The sequence below is a fragment of the Pholis gunnellus genome, assembly GCF_910591455.1.
Source record: "Pholis gunnellus genome assembly, chromosome: 24".
Classification (NCBI taxonomy): domain Eukaryota; kingdom Metazoa; phylum Chordata; class Actinopteri; order Perciformes; family Pholidae; genus Pholis; species Pholis gunnellus.
The window spans coordinates 618,495-640,326 of record NC_136551.1 but is presented as its reverse complement, the minus strand read 5'-3'; the positions used below and the strand labels follow the sequence as shown (position 1 = coordinate 640,326).

Below are 21,832 nucleotides of genomic sequence, written 5' to 3'. Positions count from 1 at the left end.
ATAAAAAAGGCAGAAATGACATTTTCTTCATGATATTGTTGGCAAAAACCATTTCGTAGCGTAGAAACAAACTCTCTGCCTCCGCCCGTCTGCAACGCTGAACATCTAAAGTACTAAGAGACAGAAGTGAAGCTTCAGTTCATGTTTACGGGTCAACACTATACATTGCATAGCTCATGCGGCACTTATTTCTTTTTAGAAGGACTGTGGGCGAACGGTGCTCAGTTTAAAAGGCATTTTAAATCTGCAAGTGCTATCAAAGGGGTGACGTTCAACCGTCAACTAAACGGAGCAATTATGGCAACTTTTCACTTGATTCGATCGACCGAGAGGAACCGAATCTGAAGCTCTTCTTGACCTCCGAACGTTAACAAAGATGGAGGAACGTGAGGCTCGTTCCACCGTCTTCATGAGCTGATCGCACACTCTCACAGAGCGGAAGACGGCGTCCTTTTAGGACTTTTAGTCTGCAGAGACGAAGCCTCGGGGACCGATCACAGGATAGGTTTGCTTGTTATTTGAAGGTTGCGTTGGTACGTCGGATCAAAGGTTCAGATCTTAACCTTTGAACCTGAAGTTCATATCTCACAGACATCCCGAACCAGACTGTGTTCAATCTGAGAGGCAAAGAACTTGAAGATACTCGTTTGAGGGATAATTTGGTCGAGACGTTGTTTAAAGGGAATCAAGTAAATCACACAAACGACTGATTGTAGAAATGACGCTTGACGAGATCTGACAAACAAACCACCTTCACAACAGAGCGTCCTCAACAATGAGGATGCTGGACAGAAGAATCCACCTTTTACTTTAGAGGATTATTTAACGGTTTTGGTGGCGAAACCCTTGATTGTGTTTTTCTTGGATGCGTCCAAATATTCGGCTTGAAGCCGGTTTTCATCGTGGACCAAAGTCTGGATGTGACTCCTGGTCTGAAGTGCTGTACGTTGGTGAAGTTCTCAGTTGAATCACCCCAAAAACACCTTCTCTGTGACTCGTGTAAGGCTCCTCCGGAGACGCTATTTTGGGTTTTAAGTTCTACACATGAAGGGTTTCACTCCAGAAAGAAGATCCCCGCCTCTAAAGAAGTGGTACCTCCTCTACTGACAGAGCATCCTCACTATCTCACAGATATTTAATGAACAACTTCAGAGATTGATTGTTTTCCAAAGTGGATATTTAAAGGATTGGAAGAGAACTCTTCACTGAGACCACCAGAGAATATAACGAAATATATCAGCAAACATAAATATATATACAAGTTGTGTTTTGTGCAGGCATACGTGAGGGTGCGCTTGTTTTTCTCCATAAATATGTTTCCGTATTCTTTTCGCTGTTGTAAAAAGTGTGAATCTTCTTCAGTTCCACCTTTTAAATAAACAGGGATTGAAAGAAGACGCTCAAGCGCAGCCGCACTCCTCCACGATCATGTTGGGAACGTCCCGCTTCACGATGTTGTACTCGTCGTCGAAGTAGAGCATGGACATGGTGCTGAGCTTGGTGGGGATGCAGCAGGAGTTCATGGAGCCGGGGCTCATCCCCCGCATGCGGTACTGGTTCACCACCGCCGTGTGGAAGGACGACGCCGAGCCGGGGACGCCCGCCATGTACGCCGGGCAGTTCCCCTCGCAGTAGTTCCCAAAGTACCCCGACGGCGCAATGATCCAGTCGTTCCAGCCGATGAGCCGGAAGTCTATGTAGAACTGCTGGCGGCAGCAGAGGCTGCTGCTGCCGTCGCACTCCAGCCCCCTCTTCCGGATGCGGTGCTTGCTGTCCGCGGACTGCCGCGCCTGCACCACCAGGAACGGCCGGTGGGACTCGTCGACGCGGTCGAGCAGGACCGGCGCGACGCCCTCGGCCTCGCAGGCCTCGCAGCGCACGTCCAGGTTCTGGCGCCGCTCGCCCTTCTGGAACACCAGCCGCACGGCGTCGGTGAGCACGAAGGTGTGCCAGCCGCTGCGCTTCAGCTCCAGCCGCTTCTCCACCAGGTTCCACTTGCTGCCGAGGCCCGGCTCCTGGTAGTACACCTTCGCCGTCACCTTCCGCCGCGGGCGCGCCTCCGACGGAGACGGCGACGGCAGCAGCTTGAAGTAGAGCCAGAGGGTGGCCTGCGTCACGTAGAGGTTCTGGTTCCCCTCGCTGGAGATCAGGAAGAACAGGCTGGACTTGGACGTCACCATGTCGTCTGGGGAGCAAAAAACACATTATTAATGAAGCTGACTTAAATCAGGGGTCAGCACTCTGACAACAGACCCCCAGACCTCCCCTCGGGTTCAGGGGGGCAGCACCGGTCCGTCCGACTGTGACAGGAAGCCGTTGGGCGCTGGGCCACTTGGCCACTTGGCCTCCGAATTGGCCCAAATATGAGAAGAAGGGGGGGGGGGGGGGGGGGGCTTAAGAGAGCACACAAAAGGTTCAAAGACTCTGCACTGAATGCTGCCTGAAAACGAGATCTTCTGGAGCCGAAACAACGAGGCCTAAAAGAGACGACAAACACAAACCTGCAAATGGTCCGAGGCAGCCGAGGGATTCAAACCCTTTAGAAAGTAAAACCACAACATCTCTATATATATATATATATATATATATATATATATATATATATATATATGCTTATATATATATTCTGGTTCTCCTGCACCTTTAAGGAACGCAACAAGTCTTCGTCTCTTCATTTATTCAGCCAGGAAGTTTGATTGATTCAAATCTTTTTACTCAATTTGCTAAATAAAAAGATCAAAGATGCAACATCTCTCATTCAAGTTCTTCACACGTTGGGGAAATAAAATACTGGATCACATGTTGTGCATTTGTGACCACAGAAGAAGAGAAGCGAGATGTAGTTTTTGCAGGAAAAAGCAGCAAACCCGTGAGCGTCGTCATCAGAGCGAACCTCTCTACGCGTCAGCTCGTCCGTCACAGGACGAGCTGATCTCCACACGGCTGAGCTGCAGGTGTTCGTCCATCAAACCTCACTGAGGGATCAGAGCCCACGCCTCAGACGCCAAGGAGGATGCTGGGTAATTGAAGATGAACCCAGAGATGCAAAGACGTCCTCTAATCAGACGGCAGCTGTTCTCCGCGTCACTTCAGCCAAATATTTAGCTCTCGTATCTTTGTGGTGACGAATGTTTTAGTGACGGATAAATAAAATAAATAAAACGCTGCAAAGATTGAGACAATGTCGTAAAAAGCTCAGTTTAGGCTGAAATCAGCTGTGAAAGCAGATTGTCTGCAGGAATCTTCACCGCACGTTCTCCTGCTGAAGTGTTCTTTACTTGACGTGTACATTTGCAAAATAAAAACATAAAAAGAAGAAAATGATATTTACGCTAAAAACGTGAGCGATCAGCAACAGCTGTTTATTAAATATAAAACATTCAAATGTGACAGAAGATCTACAGGAGAAACCCTAAATACTATATGTGAGATTTAAATTCTTCAATATCAAACACTGTTGTTCTGGAGCTTTTGATCACCTTTCATGGTCTTCTTCATCAACAGGCGTGATGAAGATCACAAGATGTGATCGAAAGCTGCTGGACTAAAGGGACTGAGGGGTCGAAGTGAGAAGCAGGACGACAAACTGATGCAGTAAACTGACAACATGTCACACACACACACACACACACACACACACACACACACACACACACACACACACACACACACACTCTGTGGATTGAGTTCAGCTCATCAATCTGCATTCAGGCCGCACAACGGCCGACACAAAAGCTCTGACCTTCTACTGAGGGGACCGATTCAACAACGGGGCCATGACACACACACACACACACTCTCACACACACACACACACACACACACACACACACACACACACACACACGTCTCATGTCGCTCTCCGGCGGTCCGAGGCCTCAGAGACAAACATGTAAAGCTAAAGTAAGGCTCTCAGCGGGGATCGAACCTGCGACCGACGCCGAGCGAAGCTGCTTGTGTTCTAGAACTTGAACGCAACACGGGGTGGAAGTTAGAAGTCTGAGTTTCTCTCCTGCACTTGAACGCAACACGACCAGAATCTGATCAGCGGAACAAATAAAACACCTTGAACTCATCACTCAATGTGTTGAATGTGATTCCATCAGCATGGTGACCAACAACAAGCCACAAACACAGAGGATCTCTCAGCTTCACGAGCATGCAGGGAGCAGCTGTATGCACGGACACACACACACACACACACACAGTGTGTACATGCATCCTGAAGTGTCCTGATGCAAACTTCTCACGATGCTTCACTGCGGAGGCAACAGATCTCCCCTCATGTCAAATATCTCTATCAAGATCAAAATGTTCCTTTTTATGTTCTACTTCACAGAGGGGGGGGGGGGGGGGGGGCTTACTGTGGGTTGTTTGCTGTCACACAATAAGTGCCACGTGTTCACTTCTCCTTCTAAATATCACATTCCTTCATAAGAACACGTTCGCCTCCATCACGCACCTTTCTCCGCGAAGCTGATGATCTCGGAGCTCTCCTCCAGCGCCTCGTTGCTCATCGGGTGCCCGTCCAGGTTGGGGATCTCCACGCGCCCGTCCTCCCGCAGCTTCCCTGCGTGGAGCTTCCGCAGCGCGGTCACCATGGCCGCCCGGGACACCGGGTGCGTGATGTTGGGCCTCTCTCGCAACTGCAGCCGGCTCAGGATGTGCCTCTTCACCGCCTCCAGGAAGTCCCCGTCCAGCCGGCCGGACTCCGGGTCCTCCGGGTCCTCCGGCTGAGCCACGCCGCAGGACGCGCAGGTGTCCCGGGACGCCGCGTGCGCCTCCGCCTCGGTCCCGGGCGCAGCGGTGCAGCGGATGGAGAGGACGCAAGCCACGAGGAGGAGTGCCAGTCTGAAGAGACAGCTACTCATTTTCTGTTCGAGGAGGAGTCCAATAACTGTCTCTCTCTTCTGTCCCAGTTCATAAAGAAGAAGTGTGAGGAGGCGGAAACCAAGCGCGCGGCTCCGTGCGTAACGGGCTCACTTTATTCCCATCCACTCCAAGATGCGCGTGCAGGAAATTCTATATCACATCGTTGTCTTTGGTGTGATCACGCGCTCCTCCGGTTCCTCCGGTTCCTCTGGACTCTGTGTCGGAGTTTGGAGCAGCTTCACGCGCACAGCATCACTCCGTCAGCATCAGTCCAGCTGCGATATATTCCACCAAAGAAGAAGCATCCGAATCCAGGTTCATCTTTCCTACTTTACTCTGTGAACAGATGTAAACGGGTCCCGGCGCGGTGCTGCCGGAGTGCCGCTGAGCAATGAAGAAGAAGAAGATGATGAAGAGGAGGAGGAGAGGGAGCTGAGAGCGCACCGAGGAGCGTCTCCATGCTGGCGTCTGAGACCCGGAGCCGCCACACCGAAAAGTTTTTATATACGAAGAGGGGGGCGGGGCCAGGAGGGGGGGGGGGGGCGGGGTTAAGACTGGAACCACAGAAAGATTCCTAAAACCAGCGCACACTGTGTACTGCTGTACTAGTACTAGTACTAGTACTAACAAGTACTACTACTCTGATGCTCATTTTAGTGTTTTTATTTGAGTTTCTGAGTCATATTTTACAAGCGGTCAGATCAAAGACTTTATACATCTATTAATACAAGTCAGTACATCAGTAACTACAGTGGTAAGAATAAAGTGGAGTACTTATTCAGGTACTGGAGTACAAGTGTAAAGTATAAATACTGCAGTAAAGTACCTCTAAATGAAGTACTTGAGTTCTTCTGATGTTTGAAAGTAAGATGAATGAAGTTCGGTTTAAAGTTTAAAACACGTTCCTTCTTCTCTTCCTCCGTCATATTTATTACACTTTGTTATATGTGTTGATCCTCTGATGTCACATCAGTTTAAACCTCTTCATGTGTTGATGGTTCTTTAAGTTCTTTAACGAGTTGAAATAAAACATGAAGGAACATGGTAACATGCAGATGAAGGTGTTTCTGTGAAGCCCGTTCAATAAAAGCCTCTGAGAGCTGCAGGACGTGAATAACACGAGTCACGAGACACAAACACGTCAGTGAACCACGATGATGATGAAGATGATGATGATGAGGATGAGCAGGCTGTCCCTCAGCTCACCCTGTGTCTCTCGTTAGAACACGTTTGATTCACTTTGAGTTGATTTCGAGAGAAACAGTTTCTCCTCGTGAGAGCCAGTCAAAGTGAGGAAACAGCGCCATCTTTGTTCCAGATAGAGGAACTACATGCTGCAGTTTATCACCTTTAACACCTCGTCATGTAAATCACTACATTTATATTTTATTAACAGACAAAGAAAGACAATTTATATTTATATGTTTAGTTATAAACTTGATTCCAGCTTCTCTAATGTGAGGATGTTCTGTTTGTCTGTTTAAGCTGTTTATGAATATATTTAAGCCTTAAAATGAACCAAATAATCATCACATTCATCTTCTATCGCTAGCTTAGTATTTATTTATCTGCTGCACACAAAAACTAAATATAAATATACATCATTAGACAGCCTTAAATAAAATAAAGTACCGTTATATTTGTTATGCTATTTTTAGGGGAAAAAATACATAAATAAATAAATACACAAACATTTTTTTTCTTCTTTTTATTTTACACGAAACTTTATTTAGTTAAAAACACAAACAAATCCACAACACAGTACCGGAGCGCTAAAGAGAGTAAACAAACAATAAGGGAATAAAACAATGCAATTACAGACAACTACATATTTAAATAAATATATATAAAAAATAAGAAATACAGATTTCAAGGAGTACGAGGAATTTCGTGACATCACATCCTGTTAATGTTATCCGAGAAGAGAGAAAAAGATGTGACGTGTCACTCCGTGCCTGTTTCGCGGGTTCGTCACTCCACTTGAAAAAAGCTGCATTTTGACGACAGTTGGTGTATTTTACGGCCTATAACGACAGTTGGTGTAATTGTAAATACATATCACATAATGTGACGTGTTTTTGTTGCTAATTATTAATTATTAAGTGTTATTTTTTGCTTTTATTTAAGGTGAATCACTGCTAACGGCTAACTAGTGTTTTCTTTCCAGCCACAGAGTGACTCCTGCTCTTGAGAATACACGATCTTTGATCAGAGTACAAACTGTGTAAGGTGGGGCAGAGCGTCTCAACTTGTAAAAGTTTCAGTTCGTGTCGGTTTATGGCGGTTTTCCTAACGAACGGCGGGAAAACACACTAACGGGTGAGTCGTGCGACTTTGTCCTGCGTTGTTTAAGCCATCTTTACGTTTTCTACGTTACGTTTTAACGTCGTTTTTCCCTCCCTGAAGTCGCCTCGCGCGTTATCTAGCTTAGCTTATCAGTGCGGTTGAGTGACGCTCCGGAGTAGCCAATAGCAACCGTGATCGGAGGAATTCTGGCCAATCAGGGCCGGGCAGAGGGCGGGCGCTTGTTAAAGTGTGTTTAGAGTGTCAGCTGGTTAAAACAAGAGGAACCAGATGAGTTAAAGTTCCTCTTTTTACTGCACACACACGCGCACGGTTCACGTACTTCTTATGTAAGGTCACAGCTGAGGCTAGTCACTCATATTCACCTGGTTCTGACGGTTACGTTCATGTTAGTGTCCTTGCAGCCCGCATGGAAAGGAAGCAGGAAAGGTCACTGACAAGTGGGTTGGTCCACGTCCCTGTAGTGGTTTAGACTGGCTCCTTATCTCTGGTTCTCTCTGTTACAGGTCTGATCTAGAGCGCTGGGAGAGTTTGGTGAGTAATGAGCTCAGTTTACGTCTTTAATGTTCTTTAGTCTGGTCTGTGTTTATTTCATGTTGTAGTTATGGTTTCATGTCTCTGCTGGTCTCTCTCTGCTGGTCTCTCTCTGCTGGTCTCTCTCTGCTGGTCTCTCTCTCTCTCTGCTGGTCTCTCTCTGCTGGTCTCTCTCTGCTGGTCTCTCTCTCTCTCTGCTGGTCTCTCTCTGCTGGTCTCTCTCTGCTGGTCTCTCTCCCTCATGGTCTCTGCTGGTCTCTCTCTGCTGGTCTCTCTCTGCTGGTCTCCCTCCCTCATGGTCTCTGCTGGTCTCTCTCTCTCTCTGCTGGTCTCCCTCCCTCATGGTCTCTGCTGGTCTCTCTCTGCTGGTCTCCCTCCCTCATGGTCTCTGCTGGTCTCTCTCTGCTGGTCTCCCTCCCTCATGGTCTCTGCTGGTCTCTCTCCCTCATGGTCTCTGCTGGTCTCTCTCTCTGCTGGTCTCTCTCTCTCTCTGCTGGTCTCTCTCTCTCTCTGCTGGTCTCTCTCTGCTGGTCTCTCTCTCTGCTGGTCTCTCTCTCTCTCTGCTGGTCTCTCTCTCTCTCTGCTGGTCTCTCTCTGCTGGTCTCTCTCTCTCTCTGCTGGTCTCTCTCCCTCATGGTCTCTGCTGGTCTCTCTCTCTCTGCTGGTCTCTCTCTCTCTCTGCTGGTCTCTCTCCCTCATGGTCTCTGCTGGTCTCTCCAGTAGGCGGATCTGTGAGCCGCTGGACTGCGACGGACCAGTCACCATGGCCTCGGGTAAGAACAAGAACCAGACCTCTCTGGTCCTCCATAAGGTGATCATGGTGGGCAGTGGTGGGGTGGGGAAGTCCGCCCTCACCCTGCAGTTCATGTACGACGAGGTGAGACTCCAGCACTACATCTCCCACAATCCCCCTCTCTCTGCCTCCATCACACCATCAAACCCTCTGCCCCTCTAGTTTGTGGAGGACTACGAGCCCACCAAGGCCGACAGCTACAGGAAGAAGGTGGTCCTGGACGGGGAGGACGTCCAGATCGACATCCTGGACACGGCGGGTCAGGAGGACTACGCCGCCATCAGGGACAACTACTTCAGGAGCGGAGAGGGCTTCCTGCTGCTGTTCTCCATCACGGAGCTCGAGTCCTTCACGGCCATCTCCGAGTTCAGGTCTGCACCAGACTCCTTAAAAGAGACGGTCTAGACTCCTGAAAGGAGGCGGTTTTAACCCTCTCTGTGTTCTGGTCTCAGGGAGCAGATCCTGAGGGTGAAGGAGGAGGAGGCCATCCCTCTGCTGCTGGTGGGGAACAAGTCCGACCTGGAGGAGCGACGGCAGGTCTCTGCAGACGAGGGAGCCGCCAAGGCCAGCGAGTGGGGGGGGGTCCAGTACGTGGAGACCTCAGCCAAGACCAGAGCCAACGTAGACAAGGTACGTAGACCACCAGGACTCTAAAGATAAAGTCTATCAAGACCAGAGCCATTGCAGACAAGGTACCTGAACCACCAGGGTTCTGTCTCAGGTGTCAGTCTGTCTCACGGTGTCCGTCTGTCTCACGGTGTCCGTCTGTCTCACGGTGTCAGTCTGTCTCACGGTGTCAGTCTGTCTCACGGTGTCAGTCTGTCTCACGGTGTCAGTCTGTCTCACGGTGTCCATCTGTCTCACGGTGTCCGTCTGTCTCACGGTGTCAGTCTGTCTCACGGTGTCAGTCTGTCTCACGGTGTCAGTCTGTCTCACGGTGTCCGTCTGTCTCACGGTGTCAGTCTGTCTCACGGTGTCAGTCTGTCTCACGGTGTCCGTCTGTCTCACGGTGTCCGTCTGTCTCACGGTGTCCGTCTGTCTCACGGTGTCCGTCTGTCTCACGGTGTCAGTCTGTCTCACGGTGTCCGTCTGTCTCACGGTGTCCGTCTGTCTCACGGTGTCCGTCTGTCTCACGGTGTCCGTCTGTCTCACGGTGTCCGTCTGTCTCACGGTGTCCGTCTGTCTCACGGTGTCAGTCTGTCTCACGGTGTCCGTCTGTCTCACGGTGTCCGTCTGTCTCACGGTGTCCGTCTGTCTCACGGTGTCCGTCTGTCTCACGGTGTCCGTCTGTCTCACGGTGTCCGTCTGTCTCACGGTGTCCGTCTGTCTCACGGTGTCCGTCTGTCTCTCAGGTGTTCTTCGACCTCATGCGGGAGGTCCGTAAGAAGAAGATGGCGGAGAGCAAAGACAAGAACGGCCCGAGCGGCAAGAAGAAGAAGAAGCGCTGCTGCATCCTTTAGCTCTGGGCCGAGGTGACGAGGAGCCACCACAGAGTCAGACGGGCTCTAAACAAACACTCACTCCATCAGCTGGGGGGGGGGGGGGACACCTGAGTACTCATTCCTCACCTGCACCTTTATTTTTACACCTGAACATGTACCGGTCTCCACATGTATAAAGTCCACGTTTGAAAATGATCTGGATGTGTTTGAGGTCGTGTTGAAGAATCTCCCGTCATCGTTCAGTTAGTTTGAAGCTGCTTCTGGTCCAGATCCTCTACCTGGACTACAGCACGTGGACTCTACCTGCTCAGGTACTCTGTTCAGGTACTCTACCTACTACACATTATAGCGTTTAGCATCATTTAGCATTCTAGTTTGTTGGAGTCGTACCAACATAAAAACCACTCAAAGTACTCAAAGTACACCAGCGTCTGTGTACTTGTGTCTTTATACTGCGCACGTTCTTCTTCTTCTGTCTAAAGGATGTAGAACTCTCACTGCGGCACAGAATCAGTGAAGAAGAGGCCTTCAGTGCCTTCATGTCTCTTTAATCGTCTCTTCTTGAAGAGACTCATTTGTGTCTTAAAGTCTTTTCACAATAAAAGCAGCCGATCGCTTCCTTTGAGGCGATCGGCTGCTTTTCTTGAAACGTATTCCAGAAACAAAAACAATAATAAATTAATGATTTGCCAAATAAAATACTTCTATTTTCACAGTGTGTGTACTGAATGGTGTATTTAGTGCTTCTAATGTAATCTATTACATTTAATGAGTTACTTACAGTCATTCCACCGACACAGAACAATAAATACATCTTTATACCTTTGACCCAAAACAATGGCTCATTATAAACACATTTAAATACAAGCAGTATAATAATAATAATAATAATAAAACATGAGTCATATATATATATATATATATATATATATATATATATATATATATATATATATATATATATGTCCACTAGATGTCCCCACCGACTCAACAACGCTCATCACAGAACTCAGGACATGGAGAACACACCTTCTGTTCTTCTCTTCTTCTCTTCACTTGTTTCTTTGTTTCTGAGCAAATACATGAAGAATAAAAACTCTGAGAGCAAAATATCCACAATATGAAATCAGCTGCAAACGCCTCCTAGAGATGAACATGATGTCATCATCACATCTGTGTTCATGGAGAGGATAGACCGGAGGAGGAGAAGGAGGAGGAGGAGGAGGAGCACATGTAGGAGGATCCAGTTCTCTCGATAAAGCGATAAAGAATGTTTAAATAGAGCTTCAACTAATCCGGTTTGATTCCCTCTGATCAGCTGATGATCTAAATTATTATTATTCTATAATAACTACGTTTCCCTCCCGATGCCACACCTTCAGAGAAACACTGGCATTAATGACAAATAAACAGACAGAATTATGTGTGTTACTCTCTAAAAGGAGCTCCTTTATTTGACCTGCTGGATCATTTGACCTCTGAAGATAAAGTGAAGACAAAGAACTCTTTCTGGTTCCGCTCGTCACAACATGTGAGAAAGCCAAAGTGTTTCCTTCCTCTTTCACAATAAGAGTATAGAGAACCTCCACGCTGGTCCCGATAACGGGACAGAAACACGCTTCATGTTGCATCAGAGCGACAGCAGTGGGAGGAATAAAGGAGGAATAAAGGAGGCGTTGTTCACCATCTACTGCTGGATGGAGCTTCAACACAACAGAGCCGCTGGAACACAACCAACGACTCTATGAATGAGGTATTTATTCATGTACAAATACCACGCAGTACTACAGGCGGGGTTTTGTAGCCAAGGATTTTGTTTTTCATCATGTCGTTAACAAAGACGTTCACAAATATGTTCATGTAAATATAGCAAATAAAATGAAATGTAATGCCCTTTTGTCTGATTAGTGCTTTGGGAGCTTTATTTTGAAAGGGCCCTGAATTAACATCAATGATTTTTTTTTTATCATGTATTTAACAAATGTAGAGAAATATAAACATGAATATGTTCATTTAAATACAGCAAATAAACTGAAATGTAATGCTTTTTTTGTCTGATTAGTGCTTGGGAGCTTTATTTTGAAAGGGCCCTGAATTAAAATCAATGATTTTGTTTTTCATCATGTAGTTCACAAATGTAGAAAACTACACACACATATATGTTCATGTAATTATAGTAAATAAACTCAAATGTAATTATTTGTTTGTCTGATTACTGCTTTGGAGCTTTATTTTGAAAGCGTAAGTCTTTTTTGCGCAGAATCCACGCAATACGTACTTGAACTCCGCTGCGTCAAGCACGCGCCGGCTAGAAAAGAGAGACCGGAAACAGGGAAGTTTGGCGTTCAAAATAAAAGCCTAAATTATGTATATTTTGGATGTTTGGTGAGAAAATGTGGCAGCTGGTAATGTTTTAACTCATTTTAATGGCTTTATAAACTGATGGGTGGTTTAATTTATAATTATATACCATAATGTGTTAAATCATTATATTTTATTTTAATGATCTGAATCTGAGAAGTAACTAAAACTGTCAGTATAAAGTGGCATACAAATAGAAATACTCAAGTAAAATACAAGTACCTCAAAATGTGCACTTAAGTGCGGTACTGTGAGTAAATAAACTTTCCAGCGCTTATTTTATTTTGAAAGTCACCACCGGATCTCTTCGCTGTTCGGTGTGTGTTACCTTTGAGACGCTCCGCTTCCCAGCCGGGATACCGAGGCTCTCCAACGGGATGGACCTCACAGCAGCAGCGGGGAAAGTGTTTTTGGGACCCGAACTCGCACCTTTAAACGTACGTGTCGTTATCCGTTAACCGACACCGGGAACTCGGATTTAGGAGCCCCCTACTCCCGCGGTGGCGGGGTTTAAAAATCCTGGACGGAGGTTAAGTAGTGCGCAGCTGGTCCTGGAGACAAAACAACGGACGGACCTGGAACAGGCAGCTAGCCACAGCTAGCTCGTTAGCTCGAGCTAACTAGCCTAGCCACCTAGCACAAACAAGGCCGTTTTTTATCGTTCTCCTCTGGTCAGTTCTGGCCGCAAAATGACTCTAAAAGCTCGGTTAACCCCATTTTAAACGCCCTGGGTATAAAGGAGGATACAGTGTGTTTTTAAACAGAACAGACTATATATTATATTATTATTATATTAACAGTATAGCTGAGAAACAGACGTGTGAAGTTCACCAGGGTCCAGAGGAGAGCAGCATGATTTAAGAGCTCCAGGAGGACACCGCTGTCTCCTTCCTGCCCTCCTTCACTACATCATGAACTACCAGCAGCACCTCGCCAACTCCGCCGCCATCCGAGGCGAGATCCAGAGGTTCGAGTCCGTGCACCCCAACATCTACTCCATCTACGAGCTGCTGGAGCGGGTGGAGGAGCCGCTGCTGCAGAACCAGATCCGGGAGCATGTGATCGCGATCGAAGGTAGGACAGGAGGGTGGGAGGGTGGGAAGGGGTCCTAACATGGACCTCAAATCCTGGACCCGGAGTGGTCTGTTGATGTGGTGGTCGTCCTGGTGTTCTTCAGTGATGAAGGAGGGGATCAACACTTTACAGAGTCACAGAACATACTTTACTGTAAAGACACTCGTAGCTCGTTGTCTCCTTGTTTCCTCTCTACTTGACCTCCTCTCCACATCTCCTTGTCTCCTCTCTCCTGTCCTTGTTTCTTCCTCTCCTCTCCTCCTCCTCCCTTCCTCTCATCTCATCTCCTTGTCTCCTCTCCTTGTGTCCTTGTTTTTTCCTCACCTCCTCTTCCTTTACTCTCCACTCTCTCCTCCTCCTCAATGTTTCCTTGTCTCCTCTCCTTGTGTCCTTGTTTTTTCCTCACCTCCTCTTCCTTTACTCTCCACTCTCTCCTCCTCCTCAATGTTTCCTTGTCTCCTCTCCTTGTGTCCTTGTTTCTTCCTCACCTCCTCTTCCTCTCCTCCTCCTCCTCCTCCTCTGTTTTTATTTTGGTAATCAGCTGTAAAATGAAGGAGGTTTGAATATTTGTGTATATTTGAGCAGATGTGGAGTGTTTAGCTCTCTGTGCTGCACATCTGTGTGAGCTTCATGACACAATGAGTCAGAGCGGTGACTCGCTGCTACTGTCTCCCCCCTCGATGACTCGCTGCTACTGTCCCCCCCCCCTGCTACTGTCTCCCCCCCCCCCCCCCCTGCTACTGTCTCCCCCCTCGATGACTCGCTGCTACTGTCCCCCCCCCCCCTCTGCTACTGTCCCCCCCCTCGATGACTCGTTCTGCTTTCATGCTGAAATAACCAAACAGCAGCTGAGCTGTCATCATCATCCTGCTGCTGTGCACATCTGGACGTGTTGTTACGTAACCTCCCAGATGTGTCCTGACTCCTACAGCAGGTGACCCCGGTACAGATGTTAGAGGCTGATCATTAACTCTGAGAACTACAAGAACCAGATGTTAGAGGCTGATCATTAACTCTGAGAACTACAAGAACCAGAGTCTGTTGTAGGTCAGGATTTACACAATGAATGAAACTGACATGCTGTTCCTGCTTCAGTAGATCTCAGTAGAGTAGAACAGGTGGAGCTCTTCTCCTCTACTCTCTGCCGTAACACACCTTCTCTTCCTTTGTGCTTCCTGCTGCTTTTCTCTTATTTTGGCGGCCTGCAGTCAGTGAACGCACCATGTGACCTGGTTTATCCTCACCGTGTGTGTGTGTGTGAGTCTGTGTGTGTGTGTGTGTGTGTGTGTGTGTGTGTGTGTGTGTGTGTGTGTGTGTGTGTGTGTGTGTGTGTTTGTCCTCAGGACTCTGTGTGACTCATGTTTCATACAACGTGGTTATTGAGCAAGGCACGGAAAAGGGTTAGGGGTTCATAATGTTATTGATCAGACTCACCTGTTGTTGGCTGTTGTTACATGTTGGCTGTTGTTACCTGTTGTTACATGTTGTTACATGTTGGCTGTTGTTACCTGTTACATGTTGTTACATGTTGGCTGTTGTTACCTGTTGTTGCCTGTTGTTACATGTTGCCTGTTGTTACATGTTGTTACATGTTGCCTGTTGTTACAGGTTGTTGGCTGTTGTTGGCTGTTGTTACCTGTTACATGTTGTTACATGTTGGCTGTTGTTACCTGTTGTTACATGTTGGCTGTTACCTGTTGTTGCCTGTTGTTACATGTTGCCTGTTGTTACAGGTTGTTGGCTGTTGTTGGCTGTTGTTGCCTGTTGTTACATGTTGTTACATGTTGGCTGTTGTTACCTGTTGTTACATGTTGGCTGTTGTTACCTGTTGTTGCCTGTTGTTACATGTTGTTACATGTTGGCTGTTGTTACCTGTTGTTACCTGTTGTTACATGTTGTTACATGTTGGCTGTTGTTACATGTTGGCTGTTGTTACCTGTTGTTGCCTGTTGTTACAGGTTGTTACATGTTGGCTGTTGTTACCTGTTGTTGCCTGTTGTTACAGGTTGTTACAGGTTGTTGGCTGTTGTTACATGTTGGCTGTTGTTACCTGTTGTTACATGTTGTTACATGTTGGCTGTTGTTACCTGTTGTTACATGTTGTTACATGTTGGCTGTTGTTACCTGTTGTTACATGTTGTTACATGTTGGCTGTTGTTACCTGTTGTTACATGTTGTTACATGTTACCTGTTGTTACCTGTTGGCTGTTGTTACCTGTTGTTACATGTTGTTACATGTTGGCTGTTGTTACCTGTTGTTACATGTTGTTACATGTTACCTGTTGTTACATGTTGGCTGTTGTTACCTGTTGTTACATGTTGTTACATGTTGGCTGTTGTTACCTGTTGTTACATGTTGTTACATGTTGGCTGTTGTTACCTGTTGTTACAGGTTGTTACATGTTGGCTGTTGTTACCTGTTGTTACATGTTGTTACATGTTACCTGTTGCTACCTGTTGTTACAGGTTGTTGGCTGTTGTTACCTGTTGTTACAGGTTGTTGGCTGTTGTTGGCTGTTGTTACATGTTTGTCTCTTTATTTCCTGTTAGCATCATTAGCTCGATGTTAGCATCACACAGGTACTGTGTGTTATTGTGGCCGATAGCGGCCATTATGTAACAGCTGATTGTGGGGGAATGCTTTATTTAGACGTTACGTAGCAGTCTGTCTCTCTGCTCCTCTTGTTCATCACAATCACTCGTTCTCTCTCTTTCACTGCACCAGGTCAAGCATGACTCAGCAAATCAGGGAGGGGGGGTGTGAGCGCGCTCAGTGGAGGCGGCGGTGCTAACGTTAGCTGACTCAGACCTTTTGCATCTTTTTATTTAATTAAAGGAGATTTAGTGTTAAATAATAAATACGTCAAAGTCACGTCTTTTAGTCCAGAACTCTGGATCGATCACTTTGATTGTTTGTTCATCTGATTATTAAAACAAATATCTAACTTTAGTTAAATATCTTCATTATTTTAAGATCATTTCTATCGTCTGACTGATCCCAATAGGAAGAGAATGATGTCATCTTTAGTTAAAGGTCCAGAGAGGAAACAGCTGATCCAGTGACAGTTGATCCAGTGACGGTCGATCCAGTGATCCGGTGATCCAGTGACGGTCGATCCAGTGATCCGGTGACGGTTGATCCAGTGACAGCCGATCCAGTGATCCAGTGACGGGTGATCCAGTGACAGCCGATCCAGTGATCCAGTGACGGTTGATCCAGTGACAGCCGATCCAGTGATCCAGTGACGGGTGATCCAGTGACAGCCGATCCAGTGATCCAGTGACGGTTGATCCCGTGACGGTTGATCCAGTGACGGTTGATCCAGTGACGGTTGATCCAGTGACGGTTGATCCAGTGACAGCTCTGTTAAGAAGTCAACTACAACTCCCAGAACCGTCCAATCACAGCTTGTAATTCAAAGTAAACATTTGACAAAACTCTCACTACAACCTTCAGTTTAAACTCTTCTGACCGGCTTTATAGCAACAGAACCGAGGCTCATGGGTAATGTAGTGTTTAAAGCTGTTTTCTCAGCGTTGAATAATAAATAACACTTTATTGTATTTTCCTCCTCATAACTGTGTTCAAACGAAGATAAAATGATCCGTAGTTGATGATTAACGACATAAATATGAAGGGCAGTCTGTTCTCACGATGATGTAATCTGTTCCAGTCCTTCAGAATAAGAGTAGCTTTAGTGGACGGATTACATTTTATTCTGGGATTAAAACAGCTTTAGGATGTTTAAAGGTTTGTTTCACTAATCTTACTAATTTTACTTTCTTTTTTATTTCTTTTCTAGTACTTTTTTTGTTTACGTTATTATATTATATTTTACTTTATTTAAATATTATTTTATTTTACATTCTTTTTGTATTCATTCCTATATGTAATTTAATTGTTGATATTACAGAATAAGAATCTGATAATATTTATATTATTCAGACGCTGGGGATTGTGGGTAAACTCTCCGGGTCCCATTAGAGAAGCTGCTCTGATGTCACTCAATGCAGCGCCGTCGGCTCGTCAAGCTCTTTATTCTGCTTCACAAAGAGTGTTTACTCTTCATCAATGATGATGATGATGATGATGATGATGATGCAACAGACGGGACGAAGAGCTGAGGGGTCAAAGCCTCTTATTACACAACATGTTTACCTGATAAAACACCTTTAACGGCTTCATCAGATGATATTTAAGAAAATGACAAAAAAATGTGCTACAAATACACATTATTATTATTATTAATATATATATATATATATATATATACTTGACTCTAATAATAAAGTAAACAGGAAGTAGAGACTGGATGTTTTTGCAGCTGCTGCCGGTCTCCTTTACTACGGAGGAAGCTGTGGTCATTGAACGCACCGCACCGCGTCTCCTGTGTGGCTTCCTGTCCTCAACAATGAGCTCTTATTTTATCGTCGGTGGTGATGTCACTTCCTGTCCCGTGGTCTGGTTCTTCAGATCTTCTTCAGCTCCTCCATGTTTGTGTTTTCCAGCAGCAGATGCTCCTAAAGCCCCTGAAGGCCTCGTTCACTTATTAATGATTCATTAGCTCGTTAATTAGACTCCATAAGAACACGAACGCCTCGTTTCTTCTTCTTCTGCTGTTACATTTACACTCAGCTGTCAGCTGGTCTGAAGCTCTGGGTCCTGGTCTACAGAGACAGGAAGGACTGTTCAGACCTGTGTCTAATGATCACGTTTCACCTCCATTCTTTCTTCCTGTAGTCTGTGATACTTCATTCATAAAGGTCTCCTCTCTCCTCGTCTCCTCTCTCCTCGTCTCCTCTCCTCTTCTTATTTCCTCTCCCGACCGTGTCTCCTCTCTCCTCAACCTCCTTCATCTTTCTTCTTCTCTTCTTGAACTTGCGTTCTTTGGAGTTGTTGAAAGGCATTCTGGGAGATGTAGGAAGTGACAAGTGTCCATGCTTTGAACCTGTGACCTGTTAAATCTTTAATAAATAAATATTTATATATATTTGATGACACATTGAGGTTTTAAATGAACCTGACCCACTTATTGTGTGAGCACAGCGCCCCCTGCAGGTGGACAGTATATATAAAGGATTAATTTACTCTTTTCTGCTGTTTGAAGCTCAGTGTAGCCTACAAATACAGTAAAACATTTATGAATAAATTATCAATTTAAATTATTTGGATTAATAAACTTCTTTGTTCATCATCGTTAAGTGTTGTTTCTTTTGAAGTAAAGAAACCAAATGTCAAGATGTCATAATAATGTAAAAAATAATAATAAATCTGTAAAAGAATAATAAAATAAATGTGAATAAATAAATATAATTTTACCAATATAAAGAGAAATTAACGAAATAATAAATAAGTAAATTAATGTGAAATAGGGGAAAAATACAGGGATAAAAATTAATAATAAATTACAGTATTATATGTAGTTATTCCACATTTATTTTCATATTATTCTCCATATTTCTTCTTATTTATGTCCCTCCTATATGACTCCAGCGCCCCCTTCAGCCTGGACTGACCCATGACACGTCTGTTCTTCTTCTTCTGTGGTTTACGCTCCTAAAGACACGTCTGTTCTTCTTCTGTGGTTTACACTCCTGAAGACATGACTGTTCTTCTTCTGTGGTTTACGCTCCTAAAGACACGTCTGTTCTTCTTCTGTGGTTTACGCTCCTAAAGACACGTCTGTTCTTCTTCTGTGGTTTACGCTCCTAAAGACACGTCTGTTCTTCTTCTGTGGTTTATGCTTCTAAAGACACGTCTGTTCTTCAGTGGTTTACGCTCCTAAAGACACGTCTGTTCTTCTTCTGTGGTTTATGCTTCTAAAGACACGTCTGTTCTTCAGTGGTTTACGCTCCTAAAGACACGTCTGTTCTTCTTCTGTGGTTTACACTTCTAAAGACATGTTTGTTTGTTCTTCTTCTGTGGTTTACGCTCCTAAAGACACGTCTGTTCTTCTTCTGTGGTTTACACTTCTAAAGACATGTTTGTTTGTTCTTCTTCTGTGGTTTACGCTCCTAAAGACACGTCTGTTCTTCTTCTGTGGTTTACACTTCTAAAGACATGTTTGTTTGTTCTTCTTCTGTGGTTTACGCTCCTAAAGACATGTCTGTTTGTTATTTATCTCAAAACTATAGAACTATAATAAACCCATTTTAAATGAATGTATATTGTAGAAGTCTTTCATCGCGTGTTTCTTCTTTAATGAGTTCCTGGTTTGTGTTGAATACCTCCACAGCACCAGTAGTTATTGGAGTGACTGTAGAGGTCCCCGAAGGCATCATTTAATACATAGAAGTGATGCTGGAAGCTCACCAGCAGGGGGCAGCAGAGCGCTGTGGGCACTTCCTGCTATGAGAGGCATGCTGGGAATTTAGTGTGTGTGTGTGTGTGTGTGTGTGTGTGTGTGTGTGTGTGTGTGTGTGTGTGTGTGTGTGTGTGTGTGTGTGTGTGTGTGTGTGTGTGTGTGTGTGTGTGATATCAAAATATATCAGTTGTGTTAGTGTTGTGGCAACGTTGCCCAGTTGATCAACCTGCCTGCAGCCATTAATCTCACTTATTAAACTGTTACACACACACACACACACACACACACACACACACACACACACACACACAATGCACTGTGGATGGTGGGAACCAATTAGCTTCCTCTGATCCCTGTTGACACACACACACACACACACTCGGGACTCTTCAGAGCCTCTGAATAATGAATGTCTCTCTCTAATGATGTCTCTAGTACGTGTGTGTACTTGTGTGTGTTTATATACATGTGTGTGTGTTCTGTACACGTGTTGTCATGTGCCCCCCCCCCCCACACACACACACACACACACTTCCTGTGAGACATTTCAATTGATCCTCTAACATCTCTGCTGATGTTTGACAGCAAGTGTGTGTGTGTGTGTGTGTGTGTGTGTGTGTGTGTGTGCGTGCGTTTATTTATTTGTTCCTAAAGATGTTCTTGACTGTTGAAAAGTGTGTAATCAGCAGTTTTATTGATCTTCTTCTTTCCTTTAATAGAAACACAAACTATTTAATTCAGACACCAGGTGTGTGTGTGTGTGTGTGTGTGTGTGTGTGTGTGTGTGTGTGTGTGTGTGTGTGTGTGTGTGTGTGTGTGTGTGTGTGAGGTTCTAGTTTTTGCATATCGTAGCCTCTCTCGGGGGTTTTGGACATCAGCTGTCTTCTTTCTTCTTCCTCCGACTTAAAAGTGTGTGTGTGTGTGTGTGTGTGTGTTTACTTGTTTTTATATATTCATGTATTCATAATGAGCTGACCTCCATCTGTGCTGCAGCACAGAAACAATAGAAGAAGAATCTACAATTGTTAGTCTTGTTTTTTATCTTCTGTATATTTTTAGATAATATTTGAATGTATATTTTCATTTATTTTAACTTTATTTGATTGTAATTATTTTAAGCATATTTTTCATTTTCTTAGTGTTTTAATGAACTTGATATTTTATTGTTTATATATATATATATATATATATATATATATATATGAGTATCTCGTTCTGCACATGCTCAGTAGCTCAGCTGTTCATCCATCCAGCGCCAAGTCAGCCGTGAGAGCTGGTCACCATGGCAACGGGGTGGGGCCTGCTCGTTACCTTTCCTTGTTCCCTTCTCCCTTCCTTTCCTTTCTCTTTAACCCTTTCATTTCCTCTCCTTTTCCCTTTCTTTTCCTGTCTCCTTGACTCTTCCTTTCCTCCCTCCTCTCCCTCCTTGTCTCCTCTGTCTCACCTGTGCGTGTGTGTTAGAGGTTCTGATTGGTTCCTCTCTTCTTCTCTCCTCATGTCTTGCTGCTGCTCACCTGTCGTCTCCTCAGGTGAGAACAGCTCCTCTCTTAAAGAGACAGTAACACTGGTTCATCTGCGTCTCAAACGTGGGACAAAATAACACAATCTGGACTCTTTATTCCCAGAATCCTTTGCTCTGAGTACATTAGTATGTAGAGTGTGTGTGTGGATGCGCCTCCTCCACCCAGCAGGGGGTCCTCCCTCTGCTCCCCCACCTCCCCCTAACTGACCCATTTTCCCTCGTCTCGGGGGGAGAGGAGAGGAGAGGGAGGGGGGGCTCCCTCGCTTTGATGCAGAAAAAGAAAAATACTCTGAGGTGTGCGTGTGCGTGTGTGCGTGTGCGTGTGCGCGTGTCGAATCCTTTCATTTTTATTCATGAAGCAAAACTTGTATTTTCTGCTTATTTTTTGTCTCTTTTATTCGATTTTATAAATATACGTATCTATATATAGATATATATAGATATGTATATTTATATATATATATATATATATATATATATATATATATATATATATATATATATATATACATATATTTATATATATATATATATAAAAAATACTATAATATCATTATAGAAATAAGGACAGTTTTATTTAAATACACAGGGGATTTCTAAAGACTTGAATACATCTTTGGACCCT

The 21,832-nt window shown here is 45.0% G+C and overlaps 3 protein-coding genes across 4 annotated transcripts in view; 2 read left to right on the top strand and 1 right to left on the bottom strand.

Moving 5' to 3' along the window:
• Window positions 1–1,400: 1,400 nt before the first annotated feature.
• On the bottom strand, window positions 1,401–4,871 carry LOC306715359 (inhibin beta B chain; the record flags this gene model as incomplete). The annotated part of the gene is made up of 2 exons (XM_079185694.1): window positions 1,401–2,185; window positions 4,463–4,871. The coding sequence occupies 2 exons, from the start codon at window positions 4,869–4,871 to the stop codon at window positions 1,401–1,403; spliced, it is 1,194 nt and encodes a 397-aa protein (XP_079041820.1).
• Window positions 4,872–7,058: 2,187 nt separating this feature from the next.
• Window positions 7,059–10,059, top strand: LOC306715360 (ras-related protein ralB-A-like). 2 transcript variants are annotated; one of them, XM_079185696.1, is made up of 6 exons: window positions 7,059–7,191; window positions 7,683–7,710; window positions 8,434–8,587; window positions 8,666–8,874; window positions 8,956–9,133; window positions 9,856–10,059. In XM_079185696.1, the coding sequence occupies exons 3-6, from the start codon at window positions 8,474–8,476 to the stop codon at window positions 9,961–9,963; spliced, it is 609 nt and encodes a 202-aa protein (XP_079041822.1). In that variant the 5' UTR covers window positions 7,059–7,191; window positions 7,683–7,710; window positions 8,434–8,473; the 3' UTR covers window positions 9,964–10,059. The 2 variants fall into 2 exon arrangements, with proteins under 2 accessions (XP_079041822.1, XP_079041821.1); XM_079185695.1 differs by having other exon boundaries at window positions 7,060–7,191; window positions 8,431–8,587.
• A 2,657-nt stretch (window positions 10,060–12,716) lies between these two features.
• The window catches only part of agap1 (ArfGAP with GTPase domain, ankyrin repeat and PH domain 1), a 74,147-nt gene continuing 65,031 nt past the window's right edge, over window positions 12,717–21,832 (top strand). The window contains exon 1 of the mRNA XM_079185690.1: window positions 12,717–13,380. Within this exon, the coding sequence (XP_079041816.1) occupies window positions 13,218–13,380 (163 nt within the window). The 5' untranslated portion in view covers window positions 12,717–13,217. The remainder of the gene's footprint in view (window positions 13,381–21,832) is intronic.